This window comes from Rhinolophus sinicus, linkage group LG06 (assembly GCF_036562045.2).
Source record: "Rhinolophus sinicus isolate RSC01 linkage group LG06, ASM3656204v1, whole genome shotgun sequence".
Taxonomy (NCBI): Eukaryota; Metazoa; Chordata; class Mammalia; order Chiroptera; family Rhinolophidae; genus Rhinolophus; species Rhinolophus sinicus.
This window is the reverse complement of record NC_133756.1, coordinates 269,071-297,011: the sequence shown is the minus strand read 5'-3', so window position 1 is coordinate 297,011 and position 27,941 is coordinate 269,071. Positions and strand designations below refer to the sequence as shown.

General features: G+C 39.5%; 1 protein-coding gene across 12 annotated transcripts in view; it reads left to right on the top strand.

Annotated features, from left to right (window-relative positions):
* VPS13D (vacuolar protein sorting 13 homolog D) overlaps positions 1-27,941 on the top strand; it is a 236,404-nt gene that overhangs the window by 45,410 nt on the left and 163,053 nt on the right. For 9 of the 12 annotated variants that reach the window (XM_074334030.1, XM_074334032.1, XM_074334031.1 and 6 more), the window contains 11 exons: positions 712-802; positions 2,388-2,514; positions 4,039-4,219; positions 10,744-10,926; positions 13,889-13,936; positions 15,765-15,984; positions 19,111-19,321; positions 21,354-21,525; positions 21,712-21,824; positions 23,586-23,798; positions 27,357-27,622. In XM_074334030.1, the coding sequence (XP_074190131.1) occupies positions 712-802; positions 2,388-2,514; positions 4,039-4,219; positions 10,744-10,926; positions 13,889-13,936; positions 15,765-15,984; positions 19,111-19,321; positions 21,354-21,525; positions 21,712-21,824; positions 23,586-23,798; positions 27,357-27,622 (1,825 nt within the window). The remainder of the gene's footprint in view (positions 1-711; positions 803-2,387; positions 2,515-4,038; positions 4,220-10,743; positions 10,927-13,888; positions 13,937-15,764; positions 15,985-19,110; positions 19,322-21,353; positions 21,526-21,711; positions 21,825-23,585; positions 23,799-27,356; positions 27,623-27,941) is intronic. The other 3 variants (XM_019756290.2, XM_019756289.2, XM_019756286.2) reach the window with 1 other exon arrangement.

The window sequence follows — 27,941 nt, the reverse complement described above, 5'->3', positions numbered from 1 at the left end:
AACTGGCAACCTTGTGGTTGAGAGCCCACTGGCCCATGTGGGAATCGAACCGGCAGCCTTTGGAGTTAGGAGCATGGAGCTCTAACCGCCTGAGCCACCGGGCCGGCCCCAAGTCATTGTTTTCAATCTAGTTGTGGAGGGCCCATGTGGGAATCGAACTGGTGACCTTGGGGTTATGAGCACTGCGCTCTAACTAACCAACTCAGCCATCCGGCCGCCCTGGAAAGAAAATCTTTGACTGTGGTTCCTAGATGAAGTCCCAATAGTCAACAGGAGCTTCAATTAAGTATTTGTCCAAAGACATTAAGGATTCTAAATTACATGTGTCATTTTGTTTTGACAGATTTCTTAGTGTGAGACTTAGTGAACCTCTATGAATGATGACAGAAGAGTGCAATATTAAAGATAAATGCAAAAATGAGAAAAATTGTTTCATAATGTAAAACATTTCACTAACAGCCTAGACAAGGCAACCATAGACGAAGACACCATAGGACCTGGGTTTTAGATTGCGCAGTTGAGTTCTTTTTTCATCAGCTCTTTCCTTAGATTTGACTGACTAAAGAAAGCTGAAATGAGATTGGCATCAACAAAAGCTTCAGGTCTCCTGAGCCTCTCTGTTTCTTCCTTGATTTTTGTCCTGCTGTTTGCCTGAAAGATGCCCTGTTTTCCCCAGTAATATTTGCCTTGCTCTGTCTTCTGTGTTCTTAGGTTCACTCGCTCTCTCTCGTGCTGAATAAGACCACCAGTGAGCTTGCGAAAGCGAATGTGTCCAAATTGGTGGCACACCTAGAAATGATTGGTAAGTGGGGAAAAATCAAACTTGCAAAATCTGGTAAGAATTTCAACATCTTGTTCACAAATCGATTTGTCCTCACATGCTAAGTAAGGTGTGGAGGCAGTGGCTTGATTGTGGTTATTGGTCTGGCCGTGATTTGTGGTGGCGTTTCCCAGATACTGGCCTATGGATCAGAATCGTCTGGACAGGTTGTTAAAAATGCAGGTGTCTGGCGCACCCCACCCCATCCCAGGAATCTGATTCAGTACGTTGGCATGGGGCCCTGGCACCTGTGTTTTTAACTATCTGGGTGACTATCTGATTTTGTTTTTCCAAATTGGGACATTTTTGAGAGTGGAAGGGGGCATTATTAATAATTACACCTGGGAAATGATCATATGCTAACTAACACCTGGTGTATAACAAGGCTGTCTCTGGGAGACCAGGGCATGTGTTCACTGTTGATGTAAAGAGGGGGAGCCACTAGTAGGGGCCTTGGTTTTAAGCAGGAGGGTATGGTAGCACACCTGGCATTCTTTCTAATGGGACTCAGTTGAAATTCTTAGGAGAACACAAGTGATCCACTGTATCAAGTTCTAAACAGTAGGGGTTTATAAAGTGCATAAAATGCCATTCCTTCCTGAAGGAGCAGGTAATGAAATATGGAAGATTACAAAGCTCACTGTGGACTGTAGTTAGAAACAAGAATGTCCTTTGGGGACAGAATGAACTGAAAGTGAGGTTTTTATACCTGCTATAAATTACTTTATAAATGCTTCCAGAAGAGAGAGATCTTTCACATTGGAGAAGCTTGGGTATTTTTGCCAGAGGACATTAAGAATCCAAAATAAGTATGTGTCTTTGATTCGCTGGGAGATGACCCAGCATGCCCAGTATAAACCCCTTAGTCGTTGTTTTATAATGTTAATTATGATAAAATTTGTTTTACAGAAGCAGCAGTTCAGCACATCCCTTTTTTAATATCCACCCCACGTTAAGAATAACTCATGATAGCTTCGCATCTCAGGTGTACATGGTTTCACAGTCCTTTGTTCTACCACCATCCAGGGGCTTCACGTCTGATACACATCGCAGTAGTTTCAAATCTGTGTCTCCAGTGTCTGCCTAGCTCATTAATTTTGTTTTTTAATTAAACCACACCAAAACCCACTTAAGGTGGCTTGAACACCTGCCATATCTCTGATACTTCCTCTTTTATTCTTTTATCCACAGTACAATTAATAGACCTTAGATATTTCACTAGTTCTAATCAGTGGTCTTATCACAGAGGGATCACGTTTCTATCTGTATTTGTAAATGTGTTATGCCTTAAATTGTGTATTTTAATTTCTTTCCTCTTGTAAATGTTCAAGTATGATGTTGCTGCGTTATTTCAGTCCCCTTTGGACTTCTGCACTGAGACTACTTGAGAAATTGCATAAAACACTTTTTCTGGGGACACTGGAGTATGAAAATGTGCTTTTGTCATGTAGTTTGATGAATAGTGAAAAGCCTAAGGCATGTGTGTATCAGTTTTCATTCCAGATATATTTATGATGCATGACAAAACAAAAAGATACATGATGCTTTCTACTTTTGACATCTCTAGAGGGAGACCTGGCCTTACAGGGAAGTCTCGGGAGCCTGTCGCTAAGTGACCTGACAGCCCACGGAGAGTTCTACAGAGAACGGTTCACTACAAGTGGGGAAGAAGCACTCATCTTCCAGACTTTTAAGTAAAAACATCGCTCTTTTCTCACTCGACATTTTGTCATAATTGCTTACTGTTTCAAATTCTTGTTACCTAAACAATGAAGAAAAGTTTAAAAAATGTTTACCTTCTTACATAAATTTGATATGATCTAGTTGTGAGGAATCCTGATTTATAGTAAAATGGATGCGTGTTGAAGTGGGCTACTCAGGTTTCATAAACAGATGGGGTATGATTGAAATAATGCTGATTATTAAAAAGCCTGGGCCCTCATTCCAGTTTCACACTAACTTGTTATGTGACCTCAGGCAACTCACTTCATCTCCACGCATCAGTTTTTTTATCTAAATATCGAAGGGACTATGTTAGATCAGCTTCCATCAAGCTCTAAACATTCTGCAATGATCTCAGCCTGAGAAAGTTGTTGAAGATATGGGTGTTAAATTACATTATGCATTTTTTTTCTGTATAAACATAATCTGGATTGAGTCTTGTTAGTTTTAGAATTCAGAAGGCATCTTTAGGTCTAAGTAGGTATAAAAGAATGGTTTTCTCAGAAGGCAGGAAGTTTAAAATGGAGGTTTCTCAACCTTTGGGGGAGCTGTTAGAAAATGTAGATATCCAGCTCTGCCCCCAAATATTATGATCTAGGGTAGTTCTCAGTCCTTTTTCTTTTTAAATGTATTTATTTTTTAACTTGCCAAAGTGATTCTGATGTTCAAACAATTGAGAAAAACTTTCTAAAGATGTCTGAGAACTTTTTTTCTTTCATTTTCAGGGAGAGGATATCATACTCTACTGAGAGTTTAGATTGATTTGTTTATATTATTACCTACGCCAGTGTCATGGTTCTGTAATACACGAGATAATTAATATAAAACTCTTAACTCTCTGCCTGGCACAAAATAGGTGCTTAGCAAAAGTGACTGTGTCCTGTATGATAATCTATTATTAGGACACCATGCTCCATTAAATCAAAAACCATCTGGAAAAGTTTTCTATTTTATCTTGGAAGATAGATGCTAAGTCTCTTTGGCTAACATTTCACTGAAGTTAAAAGAAGATTTCTTTCTGCCTCTGGAAGACAGTTTCCCCCAGAAATGCTGGTTCTGTTGCCTTTCTTTACCCAATGTTTCATGGCCTTGTTTTTATTATCTTTCAAGTTCATATTGTCACAGTCTTTGCTAGGACAGAATGAGCAGGAATAATCCCTTTTCCTTAAAGTCAGGGAATTAGAGGCCCAGGTGAAAGGTCTGAACCGCAAGTGGTTTCTGAGTGAGTTCTGGAATCAAATGACTTTAGTGCCTGGAGCTGCCTACCTACCGGTTTATAGCCCCGGCTATCACCAGACTTGTGTTTAACATCCTGAACACATTGCTGTAGCTTCGAAAGGCAGTAATTATTGGAGTTCGCTTTGTGAAACTTGAGGTGGATTTCCATTGAATAGCTAAAGCTGTTTTCTAGGGAAAACCCTAAATCGATGCAAGTTTTCTTTAAATACCAACTTGCACCTTGCTGCTGTCAGTCACGTTGTTGCCTTGGTGCGTAGATATGGACGGCCTGACCCTCTGCTCCGGAGAGAACACGACATCCGAGTGAGCCTGCAGATGGCCTCCGTGCAGTATGTGCACACGCAGCGCTTCCAGGCCGAGGTGGTGGCCTTCATCCAGCATTTCACTCAATTGCAAGACGTCTTAGGACGGCAGCGAGCTGCAATTGAGGGGCAGACGGTAGGTTCTCTCACTTCCCCAAGTTGCTTTTTCAGTTTGATCGGTGGAACTTTTAAGCCTCTAGAGATAAATCTGGAAAATTTCACTGAAAGAAGTAAAGGTAATTCGGTAATTTTATGCTTAGTAATGTCCTCCATGTAGTTGGTTATCTATAGAAATCGTACTGTTATTGGAGAACTTAAGTCGTTATATCGCGTTCTCATCACCTTTAAAGTTTAGCTTTACCTTTCTCTAAAAAAAGGTAAAAGAAATTTATGGATCCCACTTAAGGCTTTTGGCCCTTCTAGAACTTAGTGAGGATTCTTCTCTTGGAAAGTGGTCCCGAAGAACATACATAAAGAGGGTTTCTGCAAATAGATTAGAAGTTCCTAAACTTCTTAGTTCATTGCTCCCTTAATGTCTTAGAGGTTTCTCCATGGCACATCCTAGGCCAAAGGAAACACCTAATGGCCTTTCCATTTGAAAAGTAATGAAGACTAAACAATTTAATAAGTATATATGTCCTAACAATTTAGTAGCTGTTTGGAAAATAATAACACATAAGTGAAAGAGTAATATTTTTATTTCATTTATAAATAACCACAATTATTTACTAGTTATATGTATGTACTCGTGGGCTTTGTACAACTTCTCAAACTTGGAACCAGATAGGACATCACAGCCCTCGTTTCCTGTTCCATGTTTATTTTCTCATGGTTCTTGCTTTTTGTCATAGCAACTGCTTACGACCTAGCTTTGCAAAGATAAGGCATCACTGAAAGGAATGTCACATGATTTGACATGGAATGTGAACTCCCTCAAGCTAGTAGTTTGTGCAGTGTCTGACAGATGATGTGTTTCCCTAAAAAATTAAAATGTCCTGGCAGTGTGCATACCTGTGAGTGTGTGGCAGTGTCCTGTGGTACCTTGGCCCACAGTCTGGGAACCACCCAAAAGGATGGTAATAAAGTTGTTTGTAAAACTTGTTTTTATTTATTTTTAAACTATTAGTTAAATGATTATAATTTACGAAATAAATGCTGTCTTTATAGTGGCAACATTTAAAATTTTTATGTTTTAATTTAAATTAAAAATTTTTGAATGTGTTGTATATTGATTTGGTACAGAATCAAAGTAAAAAAGGACTTTTGGAGAAAAGTCTTCTTCTCAGTTATTTTTCCTCACCACCTAGTTTCTCTCCCTGGAAGCAACCAATGTTACTGGTTTCCTGTATGTCTTCCAGATAATATATTTTTAAAAAATTTAAAAGTAGCATCATCATTATAGGGAATCTAGAAAAAAGAATCAGTCTTCCAATCTCATGGCACCATAGGTATGTTTTAATATATTTTCATTTTCTCCCTATACATGTTTCTATGGTTAATAATCAGGGAGTATATAACTTTTTTTTCTCTCCTTAAAACTTTCAAAAAAATACGAGGTTTTGACAGATATAAAAATATCTAGAGCATGTATACAAGTTATAAAGTATAATAAAATGAACATCCATGAACCCACCACCAAAATAAAAACTAAAACATTATTAAGACTGCTGCATGTATCCCTCCCTACCCCAGTCCCCTGCCAACTCCTTAGGTAACCACTGTCCTGATTTTGGGTCTACCTATCGCTTTAAAAAAAAGTTCCTATGTGGTATCTTGTCTTGCTTGTTTCAATCTTTACAAAATGTTGTTAAACTGTGTTTACTATTCTGTGACTTGCTTTTTTTTGTCACTTAGTGTGTTGAGACTCATTCGGGTTGTTACATGTGATTGCATTTCATATACTTTCACTGTTGTATTTCATTGGTGTAACACACATGATTTATCCATTCTCCTGTTGAATACTTGGGTTGTTTACAGCGTCTTGCTGTTGTGTGATATGTCTACTGATGCATGTGTGTAAGAGTTTTTCTGAGATACTTAGGAGTGGAATTACTGAGCCATAGGCTAATTGCATGTTTCTTTTTACAAGATAATTGTTTTTCAAAATGGCTGCTTCCATTACACCCATCAGCAGTGCATAACAATTCCCTGTAATTCATATCCTTGCCAACACTTGCATTGTCGTCACCCTTTTTATTTTGGGCCAATTACTGAGTATAAAATGGTGTTATATTTATGGTCTACATATGCTTTAAAAAAAAAAAAACTTTTAAATTGAAGAAAAGCATATAGTACATAGAATAAAATACATAAAATGTGTTTATGCATGTACTTTGGGAATCCATCTTCTCATAACCTTTTTTCATAATCTTTTTTCTATCTTTCTTTGCATTTTTCATAGCTGTCCTATTTAATGACTGTATAGTCCAGCAAGTCAGTTTACTTAACCATATTCTCATTTTTTAACATTTGAATTGCTTCCAGTTTTTCATTCCTATGAGTAATACTTCCGTGAATATCTTTGTGTACATAGTTTATTTCTTGAATAATTTTAATAGGAATGAATCCTACTCATGGTATTGAATACTGTAAGTGGTATTGTTTTATAGGATTTAGTTCTATAAAGCCATGTACATTTTTGTGACTCTTTTTTTTTTTCTAAAGATTTTTTTTTATTGGGAAGGGGGAACAGGACTTTATTGGGGAACAGTGTGTACTTCCAGGCCTTTTTTCCAAGTCAAGTTGTTGTCCTTTCAGTCTTAGTTGTGGAGGGCACAGCTCAGCTCCAGGTCCAGTTGCCGTTGTTAGTTGCAGGGGGCACAGCCCACCGTCCCTTGCGGGAGTCAAACCAACTGAGCCATCCGGGAGCTCAGCGGCAGCTCAGCTCAAGGTGCTGTGTTCAATTTTAGTTGCAGGGGGCGCTACCCACCATCCCTTGTGGGAGTCGAGGAATTGAACTGACAACCTTGTGGTTGAGAGCCCACTGGCCCATGTGGGAATCGAACCGTCAGCCTTTGGAGTTAGGAGCATGGAGCTCTAACTGCCTGAGCCACCGGACCGGTCCCCAGTTTTGTGACTCTTAATACAACTTTACTAAATGTTGTCTGTTAGAATTATGTACATTTAGAACAATTATTTTTACGTGTGGTTTAAACAATAGTAAGTGTTAGTGTGGGGAACCATTTAGGTTGGGAAATGAGACACTACATTACTGAGTAACTGGGTTTAACTTCCTGGGGGAAGCAGAAATTAAACAGATAAGTCTTTTAAGCTTTGCTTTATCAAATTATATCAAACAAGCAGGTTAAAGGAATGTTTCTCTATTTTGAATAGTGCTAAATGTGTGGATTTTGAAGAAAAACTGATTTTCTCAAGGATCTTTAATCCTAGCTGTTTGAGTCCTAGCTGTTTGATTTACAGAGAGAGCAAGAGACTTACGTTTGTTTGCTGATAAGATTAAGAGGCTATTTTGTTTGATATTTAAATTCCTTTCTCCTAATATTGTACTGGTAACAAGTGGTATTATCTACCTTTGACTTTAGCTGTATTTTTATTCCTGTATTTTCTAGTGTCTGTAAATAATGATCCAGTGGGACTTTAAATTTCTTTTTAATCTTGATGTTTGAAATTAGATCATGTACCTAATTCGACTGTGCCATATATAAATTGTTTGCTTTGTTTTTTACCCCAGAAGTATGACATACTTTTCCTGTGTCTTCTACCTTATGTGATGTCTCTTATATTAAACTTCTTTATTCACTGAGGAACAAGAGTACAGATTTTTGACATGCAGTTTAGAAATCTTGGAACAAGAACCTGCAGTCTGGGTGTTGTCATTATAAGCTATGTGACCAGCAATGAGTTTTTTTTCTTGCTGTTCTTCTGTTGACTTAGTTGTAGAAGGAAAATGGAGATAGCAAAAATAAGTATGTTGTACATTGGTTAATAATTATTTATTTGTATTAATGATGCTTTGTAGTTTTCAAAGTGCTTTCACATATATTTTCTCATTTGATCTTATGACAACTTTGTTCATTTCTTCAATTATTTAGTGAATGTTTATTGTGGAATGATGTGTGGTACTGTACCAGGTGTTAGGAACATAATGGAAAACAAGAAAGACAAGGTCGTTACCCTCATGGAACTTATATTTTAGTGGGAAGATACAAATATGAATAAAGATAAATAATTATGATTAGGCAGTGGCTCATCTAATTTGTTTTTTTTTTTTACTTAACACTGTTTTTTAAAAAGCAGAAGTTTTTCATTTTGATGAAGTCAGATTTTCCTCTTTTATGGTTTTTGTGTTTTATTAAAGAAATCTTTGCAAAAATTTTCTTCTATGTCCTCTTTTGGAAGTTTTACAATTTTAGATCTCTTCTGTTTTGAGTTGATTTTTGTGTATTTTGTGAAGTAAGGGCTGAGATTTTTTTCCCCCCCATATACATATCCAGACTATTCTTTTCCCGTTGAACTATCTTGGCACTTCCATTGAGAATCAATTGACCATATATGTATGTGTGTATTTCTTTTCTGTTCTTTGCATTGATTTATATTGTATGCCAATACCATCTTGTCTTGTGTACTGTTGCTTTGTGGTGTGTCTTGAGACATCTTTTTTCTTTTGAAGTTATTTTGGCTATTGTAGGTCCTCTGTTTTTCCTTATAAAGTTTAGAATCAGCTTGTCTACCCTACAAGAAAGTCAGTTAGGATTTTGATTGAAATTGCATCGAATCTTTATATGAGGAGAATTGTCACCCACACTAGTCTTGAAAGGGCACGGGATTAAACAATGCTATGGGAATCCAGAGAAAGCTGGATTCCTAGAGGAACGCAGCCATTGCTGAACTCTAGTGAGGCATGGGATGGCGCATGGAGGTGAGGAGAATAAATACCTTTACATGACCCTTGAGTGTGGTATATCCTTCCATTTGATTAGGTCTTCAATTTCTCAGCAGTATTTTGTGGTTAGATGGTCTTACACATATTTTGTTAAATTTATCCGTGTTTCCAATTTTGGATGCTATTATAAATTATACGTATTAAAAAAACACTGCAATGACCAATTATTGAAAGTGTAAGAAATATAGTTGACTTGTACGAGGTATGATCAAAAAATACGGTGAATGCTGCTGCCGAGTGCCATCCAACGGAAAGGTGGGGATCGCCAATATGGTAAGCGGCTTGTTGAACCTTAGTAACAGTATGTGACAGATTTCAACTTTTGCAGTCAGTCGGGTGTGAGCTACGGTTGAGAGAAGGTTTGTTTTAAAGTGTGCCGGAAATCATCCTCCATCATGACAATGCTCCGTGTCATACATCACTTTTGGTATATGGCAATTTCTGTCAAATGAAAACATTATGGTGTGTCCTCATCCACCTTATTCACCAGACCTGGTGCTGTGCGACTTCTGGCTCTTCCCCAAAGTCCAAATGATTCAGGACATTGAGGCAGCCATGACAGTGCAACTAAAGATACTCACGAAAGAGAACTTCCAGAACTGCTTCAGAAAGTGGCAAGAACGATGGGACAAGTGTGTTCGAAGTGAGGGGTAGTATTTTGAGGGGGATTAATGGCAATGTATCTTTTACTGTAATAAGTTTTTAAAAATTAAACATTAACCATATTTTTTTATCATACCTCGTATATTGCCCTTGTGTTGTGCAATCTTGATAAACTTCCTTATTCTACTTCCTTTAGATTCTTTAGGGGTTTCTACATAGATGATTACATTGTCTGAGAATAAGAGTTTTATTTTTTCCTTTCCAACCAGAGTGCCTTTTTGAACTTTTTGACTAGGACTTCCATTACAGTGTTGAAAAGGAGTGGTGAGAGTGGATATCTTTGCCTTGTTCCTTATCTTAGGGGGAAAACATTCTTTCACCATCCACTATGATCTTAGTTATAGATAGTTTGTGTTTGTGTGTGTCCACTTTATCTAAATTGTCAGTTTGTTGGCATGAAATTGTTCATAGGTTCCCTTATCTTTTTAATGTTTGTAGGTTCTGTAGCAACGTCCCCCATTCCTTGATAGTGGCATTTTTTGTTTCCTTCCTTTTTCCTTGATAAGTATAGGTAGAGGTTTATCATTTTTATCTGTCTTTTCCAAAAAACAACTTAATGAGGCCTATATTATAGTTAGCACTTGAAAAGAGGTTGTTGGGTAGTTGTTCTGTGTTTAATTGATTTTTCTTTATCTGTTTTCTAAATAAGTGGTTTCTTTATTATTTTTTTCCCCTCTACTTAGGTTCATTTTGCTTTTCCTTTTTATAGCTTCTTAAGATAGAAGCCTTGATCATTGATTTTAAATTTTTATAAGCATTTAATGCTAAACAATTTTCTCTACTGTTTTAAGTGCATCCTGTGAATTTTAATATGCTTTTTTTTTTTAAGTCACCAAGGTAAAAATAGTTTTCTGTTTCCCTTGTGATTTCTTCTTCTTTGACCCATGGGTTATTTAGAAGTGAGTAACCTAATTTCCAAATATTTGGGGTTTTCCGTTACCTTCTTGTTACTGATTTCTAATTTAACTCCATACTCTATGTGATTTTAGTTGTTTTAGATTTATAAATTCATGAAACTTGGGAACCTGAGGTTATTTGATTGTAAAATTAGGGAATTAATTGAACCTCTAAGTCAATTTTCTTTCCTCTTTTAGGTGAGAGATCAAGCCCAGCGCTGCTCACGGATTCTCCTGGATATTGAAGCCGGTGCTCCTGTTCTCCTCATCCCAGAAAGTTCCAGATCAAATAATCTGATTGTAGCAAATTTGGGGAAGTTGAAAGTCAAGAACAAGTTTCTCTTTGCTGGTTTTCCTGGGACCTTTTCCTTACAAGATAAGGTGAGCTGTTAATACCCACTGTCTTGTCAGTTCAACTAAGTGTTTGAACACCAATTGAAAAATTCGTATGTTGCCATAAGATGCTTTCTAACTGCTGTTACTTTTGTCATATATATGGCTTGAAGAAATTTTTTTGACATTTTATTGACATTTCAATTAACCTTTTAATAGAGATAGTGTAAATTATAACGCTTACTAACTATATGAAGTATTTTAGCAAACAAACCAACAGAACCAATCTTCCATCTTTTTAGTATATGTGCTGCCGAAGCGAGCACTAATCTTCCATCTTTATAATGCTTTCCTCATGGACTTACCTTATAATAGTCAACTTTTTACGCTCTGTGACTTTTTTCAGCAGACATCATGAACATCAAGGTTTATCAGAAGCTGTTTAAATGTGTCTTAATAAAATCTTATACAGTATGTGGCTCTACAGTTTAAAACTACTTTAGCACTTGTTTATTTCTTACAACAATGTTTGAAGGTAATTGGGATGAGACTTGCTATTGTTTTCATTTGGAAAAATTGGGACTTAATTGAAAATAAATGATAAAAGTGGGAAAACCTAGTAAATCACAGACTTAGTGCTAAGAGGACCTTGGGTGTGGTCTAATGAGCCACCTCCCATCCATATTTGCATTTGAGGAGACCCAGTAACATTGCTGTTAAGTTGGTGCAAAAGTAATTGCGGTTTAAAAGGTTAAAAATAATTGCAAAAACCACAATTACTTTTATACCAACCTAATAGAACCACAGACGGTCTTGTCGTTCTCTCTGTGTGTTTTAATGAAACCTTGCTAGTTTCCACAGCAGCTTTTCAGTCTGTCTGCTTATTAGTAAACTCACTTTAGCTTGTCATAAAAAGGACTTCTGAAATTCCCCGCTAGTTATGCTAATTTTTAGTCTAACAGCTAATAAAATAGGGAAGGAGAGAGCCTTTGAAGAGGGCCCTGCCCGAGACTCGATTGTAAGATCTTATGACTGACAGCAATTGAAGCATAAGTAGCTGAGGTTTATTGACTGCTTCTTATACATCAGCCTGTGCTGAGCTCTTTCCATAGTTGTTCATTTTGTTCTCATTAGCAACGTTAAGAGGTAGCTTGTGTATTTAACATCATTTTTCTAGATAAGTTGAGACTTAGAAAGGTGAAGTCATTTCTTTTGGATTAGACAACTAGTAAGTAAGGAGTGCAGTGTGGACTTTAGAATTTTATGTCTGTCTTCCATACTCTATGCTCTTAACTGTGATACGATACAGTTTTACTTTCCAGTATTAGGATTAGGTTTATGTGGGGAAAATAAACTGGCCAAGTCTGTTCCTGCTGTGTGTCTTATTGGCCCTTTCCTGAGCTATAGCTGTTTTGAATTTTCTAAAGGGTGGGGCAGTGAGTTCATTAAAATAACTTACAGGAGCGAATTCCAAAGATTATTACAGAAAAGATAGAAATTTGAGTAGTTATTGTTTACTTCTCTAGGTATAGAAAGAAAAGATGAAGGAGAGTGAGTAGGATGGAGTCCCTCCCAGGAATTTGCCGAGGACTTCAGCTCTTTGCAGAAAGTGACAGGAAGGCTATATTTGTTTGCAATGCCTGAACTCAACTAATTTTATGATTTTCAAACCATATTGTTCTTCCTTTGTTTCCATATTTTTCTTCATTTGTTTTACTTCTCATTCATCCATTTACTCACTAACCTAAACATCCTCAACTGAAAATGTTTGATTCAGTGAGTGGAAATGTGTAGGTTAAGGAGAGGAGTCACAACAAAGCAGTGAGAAAGAACCACAGGAACCATGGCCGTGTGTCGTCACCTTGGGCTCAGGACTCGGCGGAAGGGTACTTGGACGAAGGGCTAGAGGTCACATTGTCCACATAGCACCTTACTTACAGCCACTCAGATAAACCAGATTTAGTGACGAGAGCAGAGGGTGAAGCAAAGCAGCAGTGCAGGAGGAAGGGCATCACCGGGTTCACACATGCTTGGCAGACAAGTCTTAAGGTAGAGCTGATGCCTGAGAGCTGGCGTGTTTACCCTGCGGTGAGAAGCCCTCCTTCCTGTTGGAATAGTAGGCCTCACTGCCGGAGGCTGCTCTGATCGGGAGAAACAGGCTCCCTTTTGCGACAGTAAAAGTGAAATCCACCATCATCGGTCTTTTCACAGTAGGATGAGTAGAGAATGAGTAACCTTGGTCTTCATGAAGAAACTTTGTTGTCACAGTTGAGGGAGAAGCTTATGCTGTTCACGGACTTAACAACATAACAGAAAGATCCGTTCATAAAAAAGAAAGATTGGGAACTATTTCTAAACTTTCTTACTTACTTTTCCTTAGTATGAGGTATTTACAATTAACACGACTAGATATTAATCAATGTGTCAGAACTGGTGTTTGTCCACGAGTGTTGTTCCCATTTTCACCTCAGGGTACATCTTCCTTCCAACTCCGCTGCTATTACTTCCCAAGGTTGAGTTGAATTCCTCCTAGGGAACCATCTTTGGAACCTACAGTAAGTTTTTTGGAACATTCTTGTATGTGGTAAGTCTTAGTTTTGAGGCCTCAATTTTTTAGGAAGAGATCAGTTCACCAAAACGGATGATCAAGTTCAATAATATCATTTTTGTTCCTCTCCCTTCCTAAAAACGTAAAGGACTGATTTTCTATAACAGATGTATCTATACAAGGGTGCGCGAAAAATGTATACATATTTTAAGGAAGGAAAAAACTGTTCAAATTGTAATAATACATACTGATGACGAAAGACGAATACATGTCATGTGCTTACATTTTTTGGCACCCCTGGTGTTTGGGCTCATGAGCTGACTCTGAAGTTAACGTAAAGAAGAACTACAAAATATCTCAAGAAATTTTTGCAAAATGGTTTTTATTTTGTGAAATAAACCAAATAAATGCACATAGTTTGTAGCATTTTAATGAAAAACTTTCCCTGTATTTGTTTTTGAGGATTTGATTTTAAGTGGCAGTGCATACAAGGATCGGTTTTGCTTCAAGGTATAATATGCTTTTTTGCCTCCTGGTTATTCTGAAAAACCTTATGGGATTCAGCAGTCAATTCACACTCATGTACTTAAAAAAACAAAATTTAAAAAAACTAACTCTTTAAAATGTCTCATTACTTGGGAAAGTTTCTCTCGCTCTCTTTTTGTGTGTGTGTGAAGCACTTTCCTTCTGTGTAGAGAGACGTCCTGTTTTAAGGACCATCAAAAGCAACTTATTGATTGATTGATTGATTGATTTAAGGTCTAGGTAGTGCTTTCTTGGTGATTTAATTTCCTTAAATCCTGGAAAAACTTTATCTTGTTACATACCAGTGGTTGTTCTGTAGAATTCCATAAGGGTTGCTTGGAGTGTGTTGCTTGTTAAACTATTTGTAATCAGATAAACTAATCTGTGAAGCTCGCCTCTCCACCTGCACAGTCAAGCTCAGTGGATCTAGGCCTTGTAAAGGGAATAACGACTTTTTTCCTCCAAAATCGCTTTTCATTTACATGTGCCTTTCAATACTCGTGCATGTGTGAGGTTTGTCTAGAATGCATTCCAGTGGTTAAAGAACAGGAAATGATTCTGAAATCAAAGCTTGCAGAGGGGTTATTTGCCTTTGAGTTTCATGACTCCTGTGTGTTTAGAATTGTTTTACATAAATCCATGTCTTAATGAGTGTAGGCTTGAGTTGTTTTACATATGCTTTCCTTTCATTTTTCTCAATCATAGCTTGTACTTAAATCATAATTTCTAAGTCAGTCTTTCAAAAGCTTTGAGTTAATCTCCTCAAGCCATTGATTTATTTAAACCAACTACAGAGAAGATGTAGAGCTGAGTCAAATGAAAGAGCAACAAATACTCTAGAGTTTAAATAAACTAAGCAAGAGGAAAGGTTCTTAATGTTGAAATACTTAAATAATAGCATTTACCTTGTAATTTGCCTTGTAAGAAAAAATTTCGGAAAGTAAGAACTGGTTTCTTTCACTGCGACGTGTAATTACCACCCAAGATAACTAAAGGAGAGCACTGTTATCTCTTTTTCCAATGATGAGAGGGATAAACATGTAGGCTAGATGAGAACACACTGGTGATGCAGAAGCCACACAGATGGATAGCTCTGAGGCCTGGGTGAAGAAACCATGGGAAGTTCTAAAGCCAGTTATTAGGTCATTCTAGTGAAAAAGATTTACCCCTGTTAGCAGTTAAGGTACTAAGTATGTAAAAGAAGTGTGTAGTATTTTCAGTAGAATTATAGAATTTATTTTACTTTGGATTAGCCCTTAATTTTTATGTCCTTGAACAAAACATAATAGGAATGGCTAACTGCCTATGTTTTCCATTTTGTTTTCATTTGCAGTTACTGAGAGATGAGTAATGTAAACCCATGAGGGGAGATTTCTAGAAAGTGCAAACACATTACCATGGCTCACTTCCATTGGAACTATATTGCTGTTAGATACATTTTCTTAGGACAATAAGGCCCTCCCCTCTAGCAATGCAACAATGTATCATATGGCTGAGAGATTGGCCCTTGTTGGTTTTATCTAGTTAAACCAGTGGCAATTAGCATCTTGACATTTGCTCTTAAGACAAAAGATAATGTCTTCCTGCAAAATTGCCAGTTTTCAACAAATACTGAATTATAGTAACACCTCTGCAAATAATTAGATGTGGCCTAAATGTCATGGTCCCCTTTACCCTTCTGTGTATGGGATATGGGAGGCTTGGGAAGTGCCAAGTGTCACAGAGTCTTTCAGGAGCCCAAGGGCTGGGATGGGACTTCCGGGATAGTAAAGATACTGTTCTCGATTTCTAGTTTTATTTTGTTTCTTCCCAGGAATCTGTGCCTTCAGCTTCCCCAGTGGGGACTCCCAAACACAGTCTGGGGAAAATGACAAGCACGGAGGACCCGAAGGGAACCCATTCAGAGGGGTTGTTTGTGATGCCTCCTGTCGGAATGAGTCTGGGCAGCCTGAAGAGTGAGTTTGTGCCCAGACCCTCAGCCAAACAGCGAGGACAAGCCACACCCTCTGTCGGCCAGGTTTCCAGTAGTCCAGGTAAAAGAGGAGAAAAGCGCTGCCTAATGAAGGTGGGAAATTCAGGAGACAGTTGCAGGCAACTCAGGGGGAAGGCATCCTGTCCAAGCAGGTGCTGACGGTGATAGCGTGTCTTCAGTGGTAATGTGTTTTTTTGTTTGTTTGTTTGTTTGTTTGTTTTTTAATTTTTATTGGGGAATATTGGGAAACAGTGTGTTTTTCCAGGACCCATCAACTCCAAGTCAAGATGTTGTTTTTACTCTAGTTGTAGAGGGCGCAGTTCACTGGTCCATGTGGGAATCGAACTGGCAACCGGGTGTTACAAGCACTGCGCTCTAACCAACTGAGCCAACCGGCCCGCCTGATAATGTGATTTTGATACTGCTTTAGTAGGCTTAAGAAATTTAGGATGTAGATTTAGCATTGGGTGACTTCTAAAGTGGCTTTAATTAGCAAGACACAGTGTAAATAAAGAGATTTAGGTGCGACAGCATGGAAAGTGTAGCGGGTGTTATGCTTAGTGAAATAAGTCAGAGAAAGACAGATGCCATCTGATCTCACTTCTTTGTGGAATCTAACAAAATACACAAAACAGAAACAGACCCATAGACGCAGAGAACAGACCCATAGATACAGGTTACTAGATGAGAGGTGGGTTGGGTGGCTGGGTGAGAAAGGGGAAGGTATAAAAGTACAGATTGGTAGTTACAACACAGCCATGGGGATGTACAGTATAGTGTGGGGCATATAGTCAATAATGTTGTGAAAACTACAGTGTCAGGTGGGTACTAGAGTTATTGGGGATTACTTCATCAGTTATATCATCAATGTCTAACCAATACGCTGTACACCTGAAATGAATATAAAATAATATTGAATGTCAACTATAATTTTAAAAAATAGAAAAAAAGAGATTTAGGTTGTCTCTTAGGACTTTTTTGTTATAGGACAAGAGAGTTGCCAACAGATGGTGATATTATAACTGGAATGATTCCTGCATCCTTAGACTCATCCTTGCAATCCACTGTCCAGACACTATCCTAGCAAGCCACTATTTAATTCTAAAACAATTGAAAGAAAGAATGCTTTAAAAAAATACCAGTGTGAGTTAACAGAGGTGCTCTGACATTTTTGAAAAGCCCTGAACCATCTAGTTACTGGTGTCCTTCCCTAGCATTAAGAATTAGTCATTCCAAATGAGAGCCTAATCTGGGCCTTACCGTTTTCAAATGGGTTCTGTTTGGGTGATGAATTGGGTAAGTGAGGTGTTGCCCCAAGAAGCTAGAGGGGAAGCAGAATATATGATTAGCCACAAAAATCCGTCCATGTGATTGGACTTGGGGAGCTGAAGGACACGAGCTGAAGGAGGCTGCTGACACGCTCGTCAGGTAAATGAGGAGTAGTTCTCTTCCCGCAGTTCCTTGCAGTCCCACGAGGTGACAGGAAGGTTTTTATTGGTTATGTTGATGAGTGAATGAGATCATACAATCATCACCATAGCAGTGGTTATTGAACACTTACTATATGCCAGACATTGTGGCACATTCTCTACATAAATTATTGCATTTCATCCTCATAACTCCCCTGTTAGAGTTCTTTTTTAATCCCTATTTTACAGATGACGAGACAAAGGCTAAGAGACGTTAAGTAACTTAACCTGCCCATAGTTATATAGGTAGTAAATGGTATAGTGACACTGAGCTGAATTCTTAACCCATGTGATGGTGCCTGTCAATTTATACGGGGCATGGAGTGGGACGCACACATGGTGCCACTCGTGTGTGTTGTCTTCTGTTGTTGTTATGGTGACAGCAATGGTTAGGAGGAAGGCCAGCCTTACATGGAGGTGGATGCCTCTAAGAAGTGATTTGCAATGTTTAATAGAAAGATCTCTTTCCTAACAATATTTCTCCTCCTGATTTGCTGTTTGTTTATGGAATTCCTCTGTTTGTGGCTAAGACTGGATTACAGCAGTGGTTTTCATACTGCTTCTGTGTTTTCCTGGAATTCTATGACAACCCGAAGGAATCTCCTCAACCCCCTTCTTTCAGATCAGCTGCACTTTCATCTGTTTCACAGAGTTATCAACATAGTCAAAACAACCAAGAACTAATTTATTTAGTGCCTGCGTAATGCCAGGTGTTAAAGTATTTTGTTCTCCTGTATGTTAGCACACTGTTAGACATGGTTCTCATATTACATGAGAAAGACATTCAATAAGCATCTAAATATTGACAGATTAAGAGAAGTGTTATAGGAAAGACAGAACGGTATGGGACGAAAAGGACAGAGAGGACCCAGTTGAGACTGAGAAGAGGGTGACGCCATTGGTAAGGCTGTTCAGACAGCAAAGACCATGGCATTTTTTTGGGAAACAGGCTAGTGAGCCTGAGGCTTCGTGAGCAAGGTGGAGAATGGCTTAAGATCAGGTTGGAAAAGTAGGCAGTGGGCTTACGCAGGATCTTCTGGGGATTTACAGAAAGATCCTTGGATTAAATGTAGCCATTAAAGTGTATAAAGGAAGAGAATGTTATGGTCTCATTTTTTTTCTTTTCTGTGTTTTTCTTTTTTTTTTTTTTTTTTAAGGGATTACTCTGGCATTTTGTAGGCAGAATGGTTTTGTGAGGGCCAGAAGGATATTTGTCAGTATACTGGAGAGGAGTTTATGGTATTCTAGGGAAGAATGAAAGTGGGTTGGATTAGGTCCGGGGTGATAGAAATTGTTGTTTGAAAAAGAGTTTTGCTGCTGGAAGATTTTGTAACCTTTGGGTAACGGTATCTCTACACGAGAGGCCTGTTGGATATGCTGGGGAGGGATGCGTGTTAAGTCAGTTTAGTCATAACCCCATTAACCTCAGTTAATGTCTCAGCACAGCAACGGGAAGGACACTGAGGGATACTGAGGAAATGGGGCATAGTGTTTACTTGGCGTGGAGGAGAGCAGGCAGGAGGTGTCCAGCACATGGGGCTTTGGGCAGGGAGGTCTCTGCCAGAATGGGGACTTCCAGACACCCAGTTGTCTGCGGCAGACAGTTCTAGACATTTTCCCGTGACAGAATGAACTTCCTTTGGCTTTGTGCTTTTGTTCAGGGCCAGCCCTTTCCGGGCCTCGTTTTCTTCATTCTCTCTTTCCTTGGGTCCATGTAGACGAGCACGTGTGCCTGCTGGATTGCATTGTTGTGGATCTACAAGACATGGACATCTTTGCTGCAGAGAGACGTCCACGAGAATATTCTAAGGCCGCAGACGACAACAGTGGAGCGCTGATCTTCCCGTCATATTTGGTGCGACAGACGGGGGGGAGCCTCCTGACTGAGCCTTGTCGCCTGAAATTGCAGGTGGAGAGGAATTTGGACAAGTGAGTGTTTTCTATCTGAATAGCTGTCGTAAGGAGAATCTTAATTTGGAAATGAGTGCTATTAGGTAAGTCTAAAAGAGAGCAGGCATGCCCTTCTTTCTTCATGTGTAAAACAAATGTTCATCGAATCCCTCCCATGTGGTAGACACGAGGGCTACTGTGACGAAAGAAAAAACTTCTGCCCCCATAGAGCTTCCAGTTTGCTGCGGGCTATAGGAAGGCATGCAGATGATTCTACTTTAGTGCTGGCGTCAGTGTTAGAAACAGGGGGTCACAGCAGGTGCCTTGGGAACAAGAGGAAGGAACATAAGTTTAGCATTTTGGACGAGGACACATTTGAATTATTTGTTCCAAGTACAATAGATTCTGGATCTGGTTGTTTACCCTGGAGCTCCACTTTAATCGGAATAACAGTTTTGCCCATTTCATCCCATGAAGCAATCTCAGAGTGCTCCACAAAGACGAATGAGTTTGGCTCTAATTTACCTTTTAATTGCCTCAAAACACAAGATGCTTCTTTCTGTAGTTTTGAACATTGCTTCAGTTGTTATTCCATATCTGGCTGGGAAAGATCTTGAGATTAAACATTCCCAGACGTTACCTGAGACCTCCAGAAGCTGATTCTCAGGGCTGAGCCTCAAGTGTGTATTAACAGGTCCCCCGGTGGTATTTATGCTCATCTGGTCCTGTGCCTCGCCGGGAAACTGCTGGTACAGTGTGTGATGTCTTTCAATTCAGGGCATTAATGTTAGAGAAAGCAGCAGCATTTGCATCTTAACGCCAGGGAAAGAAGAGGTGTGGCTGTAAAGTAATGAAAGAGGTTTTCATTTGTAGCATTTTGTAAAGCAGTCTCCTTGTTTGTATGGAGCACGATTTAATCCCTCCTTGGCCTTTGCACTCCTTGGGCTTGGGCGAGTCCTCGAAGGTCACTTTTTCATTCCTGTCTGGATTAATGATGCAGTTTAGCTGCTCTCACTGGGATTTTTGCATTTCATTCTTGTTACTGAAGGGCTGGCTCCCTGGCTGGCGTTCAGTTATGGTTGGCATGGGCTGTATTTGGTTTTACTGGCTTAGCAGACTTAAGAGGAGCTTCATTATTTAGAAATGGAACACTTTGTTTTCTTTTCAAGTAATGCCTCCCCCCCCAAAATGTGCTTTGCTACTCTGCTTATCTAAACTTTACCCACTTCCATCAGTGTTTACGGGCAGGTAATAATACTCTGTTAGGCCAGATAGAAGGTGACAACTGAACACAAGGTATCCTCTTAGCGTCTCACGCCGCACAAGCAGGAACCCAGGCGGGCACTTGGTAACCCTCCCCAGCTTGTCTTTGCTGGTGGCATCACTGGTCTCTTTTCACTGTATTGCATCTAGGTGTTTCTGTACAAAGGAATTGTTTATATATTCCTCTTTCACGTCATGTTCTAACCCTCTATTTTATAAACTCAGAGTGTAGTGTCTGCAGGACCCCTCATGGGTCCTTCACCCCTGGGAGGGTCGAGAAAAAGGTCTTCCGTGGGGGGGTGAGGTGTATTATTTCCTCAGCCAGGAAATAATCAACTTTACTCCTGCTCATCTCAGCTGAGACAAGCGACTAATTCAGATTTTGTCCTGATGTCCCATCTGGGCTCAGTATGAAATTCTGATGTCTTCCTTTAGTTAGCACCAAAACTGAAGAATTAAATAAAGAGCTTGTCTTCGTTTCCTTATTGCTTTTCCAGCTGTAATGTTTAAATTATTTATGAGTCTCCTGAGATTTTTCCTTATTAGTAGATTACTTGGTTAACTCAGATTTGGGGATTTTTGTCAATGTATGTTTTGGGAGAAAAGGGGCTTTCTGCAGTTGAAGAATGACGCTCAGTCGTACTAACTTGCTTCGTGCGGAGCCATGTGAAAGTTTTGTCATTGGAAGTTAAAAACTAACTGGTTGAAAATGTAGGTGGGTGCACTTTAGCTCTTATATTTGGGTGTGAGATATGTCAGTTGTAAGTTAGTGATTTATTTGTGAAAGGGACCTTTTTTTTTCTCATAGAGAAATAAGTCATACCGTTCCAGACATATCTATCCATGGCAATCTCTCCTCAGTCCACTGCTCCCTGGATCTGTACAAATACAAGCTGATCCGTGGTCTATTAGAGAACAACCTTGGAGAGCCCGTAGAGGAATTCATGCGGCCTTACGATTTACAAGACCCAAGAATTCATGTGAGTGAGACCGTACGTTCTTCTGTGAGTCTCCCAGTCTCAGCTGATGGGTCATCCTGTGCATACATTCCTCAGACTTATCCGGGGAAAGAAGACGGAAGAACAAATTTGCTGTCTTGACATGTCTAACCCCACTTTTACGTTGGCATCGTCTGCTATGAATTGATGAGCATTTTCCTTTTCCAGACTGTTCTGAGCGGAGAAGTGTACACGTGCATGTGTTTCCTCGTGGATATGGTAAATGTAAGTCTAGAGCTGAAAGATCCGAAAGGAAAAGAAGGTGCTGGTTCCCTCGCCAGGTATGGCTTTAATACTATTATTTTCTAGTAACAGTAATATTACAGTAACAGTAACATAAATAATGCCCGTATTTTGCTTCAGTGTAGAGCAGGGGTTGCAGAGGGATGGTTCTCAGTTGATTGTGGTGTGCACAGTGCTTCTCAAAAGTTTAAATTTGTCGCTGTGTCCGTCCAGATAGTTTAGGCTGTGCTGTAGTAATAGGCAGTCCAAAACACCAGTGACTTAGAAGAGTGAAGATGTTTGTCTCCTCGTGCCCCGTGGGTCTCGGACTGCTCTCTGCTCACTGCAGTCACTTCGGCTGACAACGTAGACAGACGTGCCAGTGAGAACAAAGGTGCTGTAGAGGGAGTGGTCTCGAATGGCAGTTAAAGGCTCTGGCAAACCCCGTGGGGCTAGAACATGGTCCCCCCCCACACAAAGGAGTCAGGATGTACTCTTACTGTGTGTAAGAATGTAGTCTTACTGTGTGTCTGCACAGTGGGAGACCCCGAAGTCCGCAATGAGCAGCACTGATGACCACCTCACTGGCCAACATTTAAAATTTGGGGGTTTTCACATAAAGAGTTGGGATTTCAGTTTCTTTGGAAAAAATTGGAAGCTTTGGCAATACTGGACCCATGTTTTGACTTAGAAACATATAGAAGCTGAGTGGCAACTTGGGCAACCTTTCAAAAGAACATGTGCTTACCTTGCAGTGACTTATTTATATCATTTGCTTGGTCGATGTAGACCAGGAGTTCGTGATAATCAGTATAGAACCTTCAAGAATGCATTGTGTTTTTACACTGGGCGGCCTTCTCATTTGGATCTCTTGACAGCCAAGTAAGGTTATGCAGATATTACTCCTGTTTTTCTGATAGAATTTTTACCAGCGTAAGACGATACGGCTGGAAGAGTGGTTCAATATTTTAAAATAGGACTTCAAGGCTAGTAATTTCCCCAGGGAAGTACTCTATCTTCTGTTTTGTCTTTCCCTTGCAAATCTATCCTGCTCTGTATCTAACTCAGCTGATGAGAACATGTTATAATGAAGCTGGGACTCCAGATTTGTTATCTTGTTAGCTAGCAGTGTGGTTTTTTGTTTGTTTGTTTGTTTTGTTTTTATGCCTTAATTTTTTCCAATGTGGAGTAATTCTGTATGGATTGTCGTGGTGTGCTGAAGAATTAAGAGTTGCTTATTGCAGCTTTCTTTATTATTTAAAAAAAGAAAACACAGTCCCAAATGCATTTCCTGTGGGAATGAGTTGCATTATTTCTCTGTAATGAAGAGTATTATTTGATCTGGTGGATTATTTCTCTGTAATGAAGAGTATTATTTGATCTGGTGGTTCCCATTCAGCTATAGTGGTCTTACTTAAAAAATCAGCAGACTCTGGAGAGAGAAGCCTCAGGTAGGCCAGACATTGGCAGATGAAGGACTGAAGGGCCCCTCAGCAATCCCGTGGGGATTATTGCAAGTGTGCAGCCTTCTTAGACTTCAGGCGAGAAATGAGCATGCGAATGAACCAGGGATATGGTAAACCTGTGGTATGATTCCTCCTCATGAAGTTCCTGTGGACAAGACCATCTCTTTGGAAATGCAAAATAAGATACAGGGCGCAATGACATGAAATCCACTGTTCAAATCAGTGAAAGATCTCATAATGAAAATTATTCTCCTTTGTAGAACTTAGGCATATTTCTTCTTTTGTTCTTTTTATCTTGAATGCACATAATTTTGTAGAATAGAAGAGTTTAATGTCTTGTCTGCTTGCTTTTAGATTTGACTTCAAGAAATGTAAACTGCTCTGTGAGACCTTTTCCAACCAAACCAAGTCCATCAACTTGGTTTCCCATTCCATGATGGCTTTTGACACCCGCTACGCTGGGCAGAAGACCAGTCCTGGCATGACAAACGTATTCAGTTGTATCTTTCAGCCCTCCAAGAACAGCAGCACGACCCAAGGATCCATTCAGATTGAACTGCACTTCAGGTAGCAGATCCAGACCCTGACTCTGCCTTTCTTTATTGACGTATTTCCCTTTGTGGCCAGTGGTCCAAGGCCTTGTCGACTCTAGAGCATCAAAGGACCAAGAAACCACTGAAAAGATAAATAGATAATGGCGTATCAGTGCAGTATGCTGGATATTAACTCAGTGTTCCTGTAACCTTGCAGTTTCATCTATTGGCCAAAAGATGTCTCTGTTGTTTAAAAAAAAAAAATGTTTAGCTTTAAGCCAGATTCTTGAAATCAACCTGCCTGTAAATCTGTAGACTTTTTTAGTATGTAAAGCAACTTGGGGAAGGAAGAAACTGTGCTCGTTTGAGAAAAAAGAGACTTTTGTCTATAGAAATAACAGAAGGGAAAGTGGTTTTGACTTGCATTACTAATTTATCTGTGCAAGTCTTGCTGACTCACTTCTCTATGTAAAAAGAGCGTTAACCTCTTTGAACTGGATTGTTTTTCTCCTGGGTATTATGGGAGGTAGTAATGTCTGTGGAAGGTGCATGTACTATTTTAGAATCATACAGATCCGGGCACAAAACCTCGATCTACCACTTTCTAGCCGTGTGTCCTAGGACAAGTTGTTTAACCTCTTTGAGCCGCATTTTCTTCTTCTATAAAATAGAAAAGAGTCACTGTACCTACCTTATAAGGTATGGGTAGGAATTAAATGAGATAATTCTGGCGCACTGCCTGCCTGCGTTATTCTCGGTGTAGCTTGTGTTACTTTATGGTACACTACTGTGAGACTTTATGCCTAAGTGAGCATTGACCTGAAAACTGAAAAATGAGGCCTGATCTAAAGAAATCCTCCAATGCAAATCCAGAAGGAGGCCTTTGGAACCGACGTCCATTTCATCTATTAGTGCGTAGTGTCATCAGCTGTGTTGTGAATATAGACCAGTCAGTGAAAGGCTGGGTAAAATTTGGTTAGGCAAAAAATGAAAAATCATCAAGATAATTCCCATATTTACATGTTTAAATATGCCTGACATTTCAGTGTGCTGTTCAGTGAATTTCTCAGGGTGGAGATATTTTTTAGGAAGAGGTCTTGGTCTCTCCGTGTGCCTTTGGGAAGTTTAGCAAAGTAAACATTTAAACTTTAAAAAAAAATTTATTTTCAGGTGTACAAAACAATGTAATAGTCATTTACACCCCTCACAAAGTGATACCCTGCCCCAATCTACTACCCCTCTGACATTGTATATAGCTGTTATAATTCCATTGACCATATTCCCTATGCAGTATTCCACATCCCGTGAGTCTGTATATAGAGGGTGCCAAAAAAAAATGTATATACATTTTAAGAAAGGAAAAAACTGTATTAAAATTGTAATACTCAATATATACTGATAACAAAAGATGACTACAAGTCATGTGTATATATATTTTTGGCACCCCCAGTATATATATTTAATTATAGTTGACATTCAGTAGTATTCAACTTCAGCATCAGTGTAAGCACTTTTAAAAAGCTCAGTAATAGGAGTGCTAATTGCCTCTTAGGGCCCTACTGTGAGCCAGGCACTTTACCTACCTTTAATTTAATTCTCACAACAAGTCTGCAAAGCGGGTGACTTCCTCCCCATTTTACAGATGCAGAAATAGAAGCTTAGAGGGGGTTAAGGACCTCTTCGAAGGTCACACAGCTAGTAAGTGTAGTAGTCAGAACTCACACCTGGGCCTCTGATTGCAAAGCCCAGGTCCTTTCTAACCGTCTTCACGCCCGCCATGTTTCTAGCAGTCGGGCTCATTGCAGCCAGGCTGGCTGGGCTTCGCAGCTCCTTTGTTTGAAGATGATGTTTATTTGAACTGGAGGCTTGCATATATTTGGTCCGTCTGCAGAAACAATTTCTTTTTGGATTTGCTTTATTATTATTGATCTGGCTTCCTAAACTATTAGCTAGTTGTTCCACCTATCTTGTTTTTAAATCATAAGCAGCCTTGAAATGCTATTCTGTTTATATACTAAGGTATATAATTTCTTGGAGTCAAATAATAAAGTCTTACCTTGGTTCTTGCTAACAAAAGTACCATTGTTAGTGAGAGGGTTAAAATGTTCTCTTGATTGGAACTTTTGAACGCTTTATGTGTCTCAAGAAGAATTGCTCTTCTGTTGGGATTTTGTATGTCAAATATAAATCACTTCACAGTGTTTAAAGGCTTGAAATATTTTCCAGAAAAGAGATCAGACACACTTTGCCTTTCCAGTTAGTGCATAGCTCTGACGATCTGTGTTCAAAATGGGGTGGAAAAATTTTACTGAGGGCAACATTTTTTCTCTATTACAAAAGGGTAAAGTGTTTCTGTGAAAAATGCTGTGTCTGTATAAAGGAGACATACATCATTGTGCCCTTTTTCTGGAGGCAGTGAGCCAGGTTTAGGAGAAATAAGAGACTAGGGCAGCCAGCCTTGCAAATATCTCCAAATCAGCTTTTCCAGAATAGGAGCGCTGTCAGGGCAAGGAACCACGTACACGTAGTAGCTAGAGCCCCAGAGTCACTTGGGGCTCATAGAACAAAAGTTCAACCCAAAAAACCCTACAGAGGTGTTTCTAGCCCATTTTTATTCTGTCCTCCCCATCTCTGCCTACTATGTACTAATAGGGTCTGATAAGCCCCTGACCACCCCATGGTTTGAGCCAGGCTGAGAGTCCTCCTTGAGTTTTCACCTCAAATAGAGAATTTGGAGTAACGGGGGCTACAAAACAAACATTCTCTTCCTCCCCTCCCCCCAACTCCTCTTCTAGGGTGTTTGGGGTTATACCCACAGTAAATGTCATTTGTCCTCCTTTTCAGGTTAAAAGATCTGGACTCTCAGGTCAGTTCCAGCTAGAGAACCCGTCTAGTATAGTGTGTAAAGTTGGTGTTTATAAAGAAGTGATCCTAGTCATCAAAGAAAGAGAGACTCATTGATCTTCGTGAAATAGCCTGTAGGGAAGGGAACTGACACTTACCAAACAGCTATTCTGTGCCTGGTGCTTTATCTCTTATGATATTAATAATTCTCATTTTTATAAGGGAGAAAACAGGCTCCGAGAAGGTAGGTGACTTACCCAAGATGATACAACTTGTGACAGGTTTTCAGCCTGTGTTCTTTGTACTGTATCACGGTTTCTCCACCTCAGCACTACAGACATGTTTGGGTCAGATGATTTTTTGTGTGGAGACTGTCCTGGGCATTGTGGGTTGTTCAGCAGCATCCCTGGCCTCTCCCCACTAGATGCCAGTAGGCTTCCCAGTGTGTCAATCAAAAATGTCTGCACACATTGTCCAATGTCTCCTAGGGGACAAAAAGTGGTTGAGAACCGCTGGACTGCACTATACTGCGTTTTCACAGCATATTACTTCTTGCTTAAAAATATGAGTAACTTTTGAAAACATACATTGAATGTTTTATTAAAACCATTGTTCAGAGTTTATTAAGACTCAACGCTGTCAGTTTAGAAAATGCTGGAATACCACCTGCCAAAACTGAGTAATACATTTGTAAGTTCATGAAATATGTTTCTCCTTTCCTATTTTATTTTTGTCTTCTGTCTTATAGATCGACAAAGGATTCTTCCTGTTTTACCGTAGTTCTCAACAATCTCCGCGTGTTTCTCATATTTGACTGGCTGCTGTTAGTCCATGATTTTCTCCACACTCCCAGTGATATTAAGAAACAAACTAATGTTACTCCTTCTCGCCACCGTAACTCTAGCAGTGAATCTGCTATAGTTCCCAAAACTGTGAAGAGTGGAGTAGTTACCAAGCGGTCTTCCCTTCCTGTGTCCACTGAAAGGCACCTGGAGGTGAAGATCAATGTGACAGGTGAGCATGAGGAGGTGTGAGTCGCTGCTTCTTAGTCTGAATGTTAGGCTCCGTATGTGTCTGGCCGGAGACCTTTTCTATTGTCTTTCATTTTTTGACAAGAGCCCTTGTACATTTGAATCTTTTACAGACCAACAGGCATTGAAGCTCTTGACTTCCGGGTTTAGGTGCAAATTGGCTCTGGCCCACGCTGCGGCTGCAGGGTCCCTTTTCCCTCTCCTCTGCCTGCTTAATGCACATGTGCAGCTGGAGTACTCCCTCAGCCCTGGTCTTTTTTCCCAGTGTCAAATCGGGCCTCAATTTTCTGTTTGATCTTCAG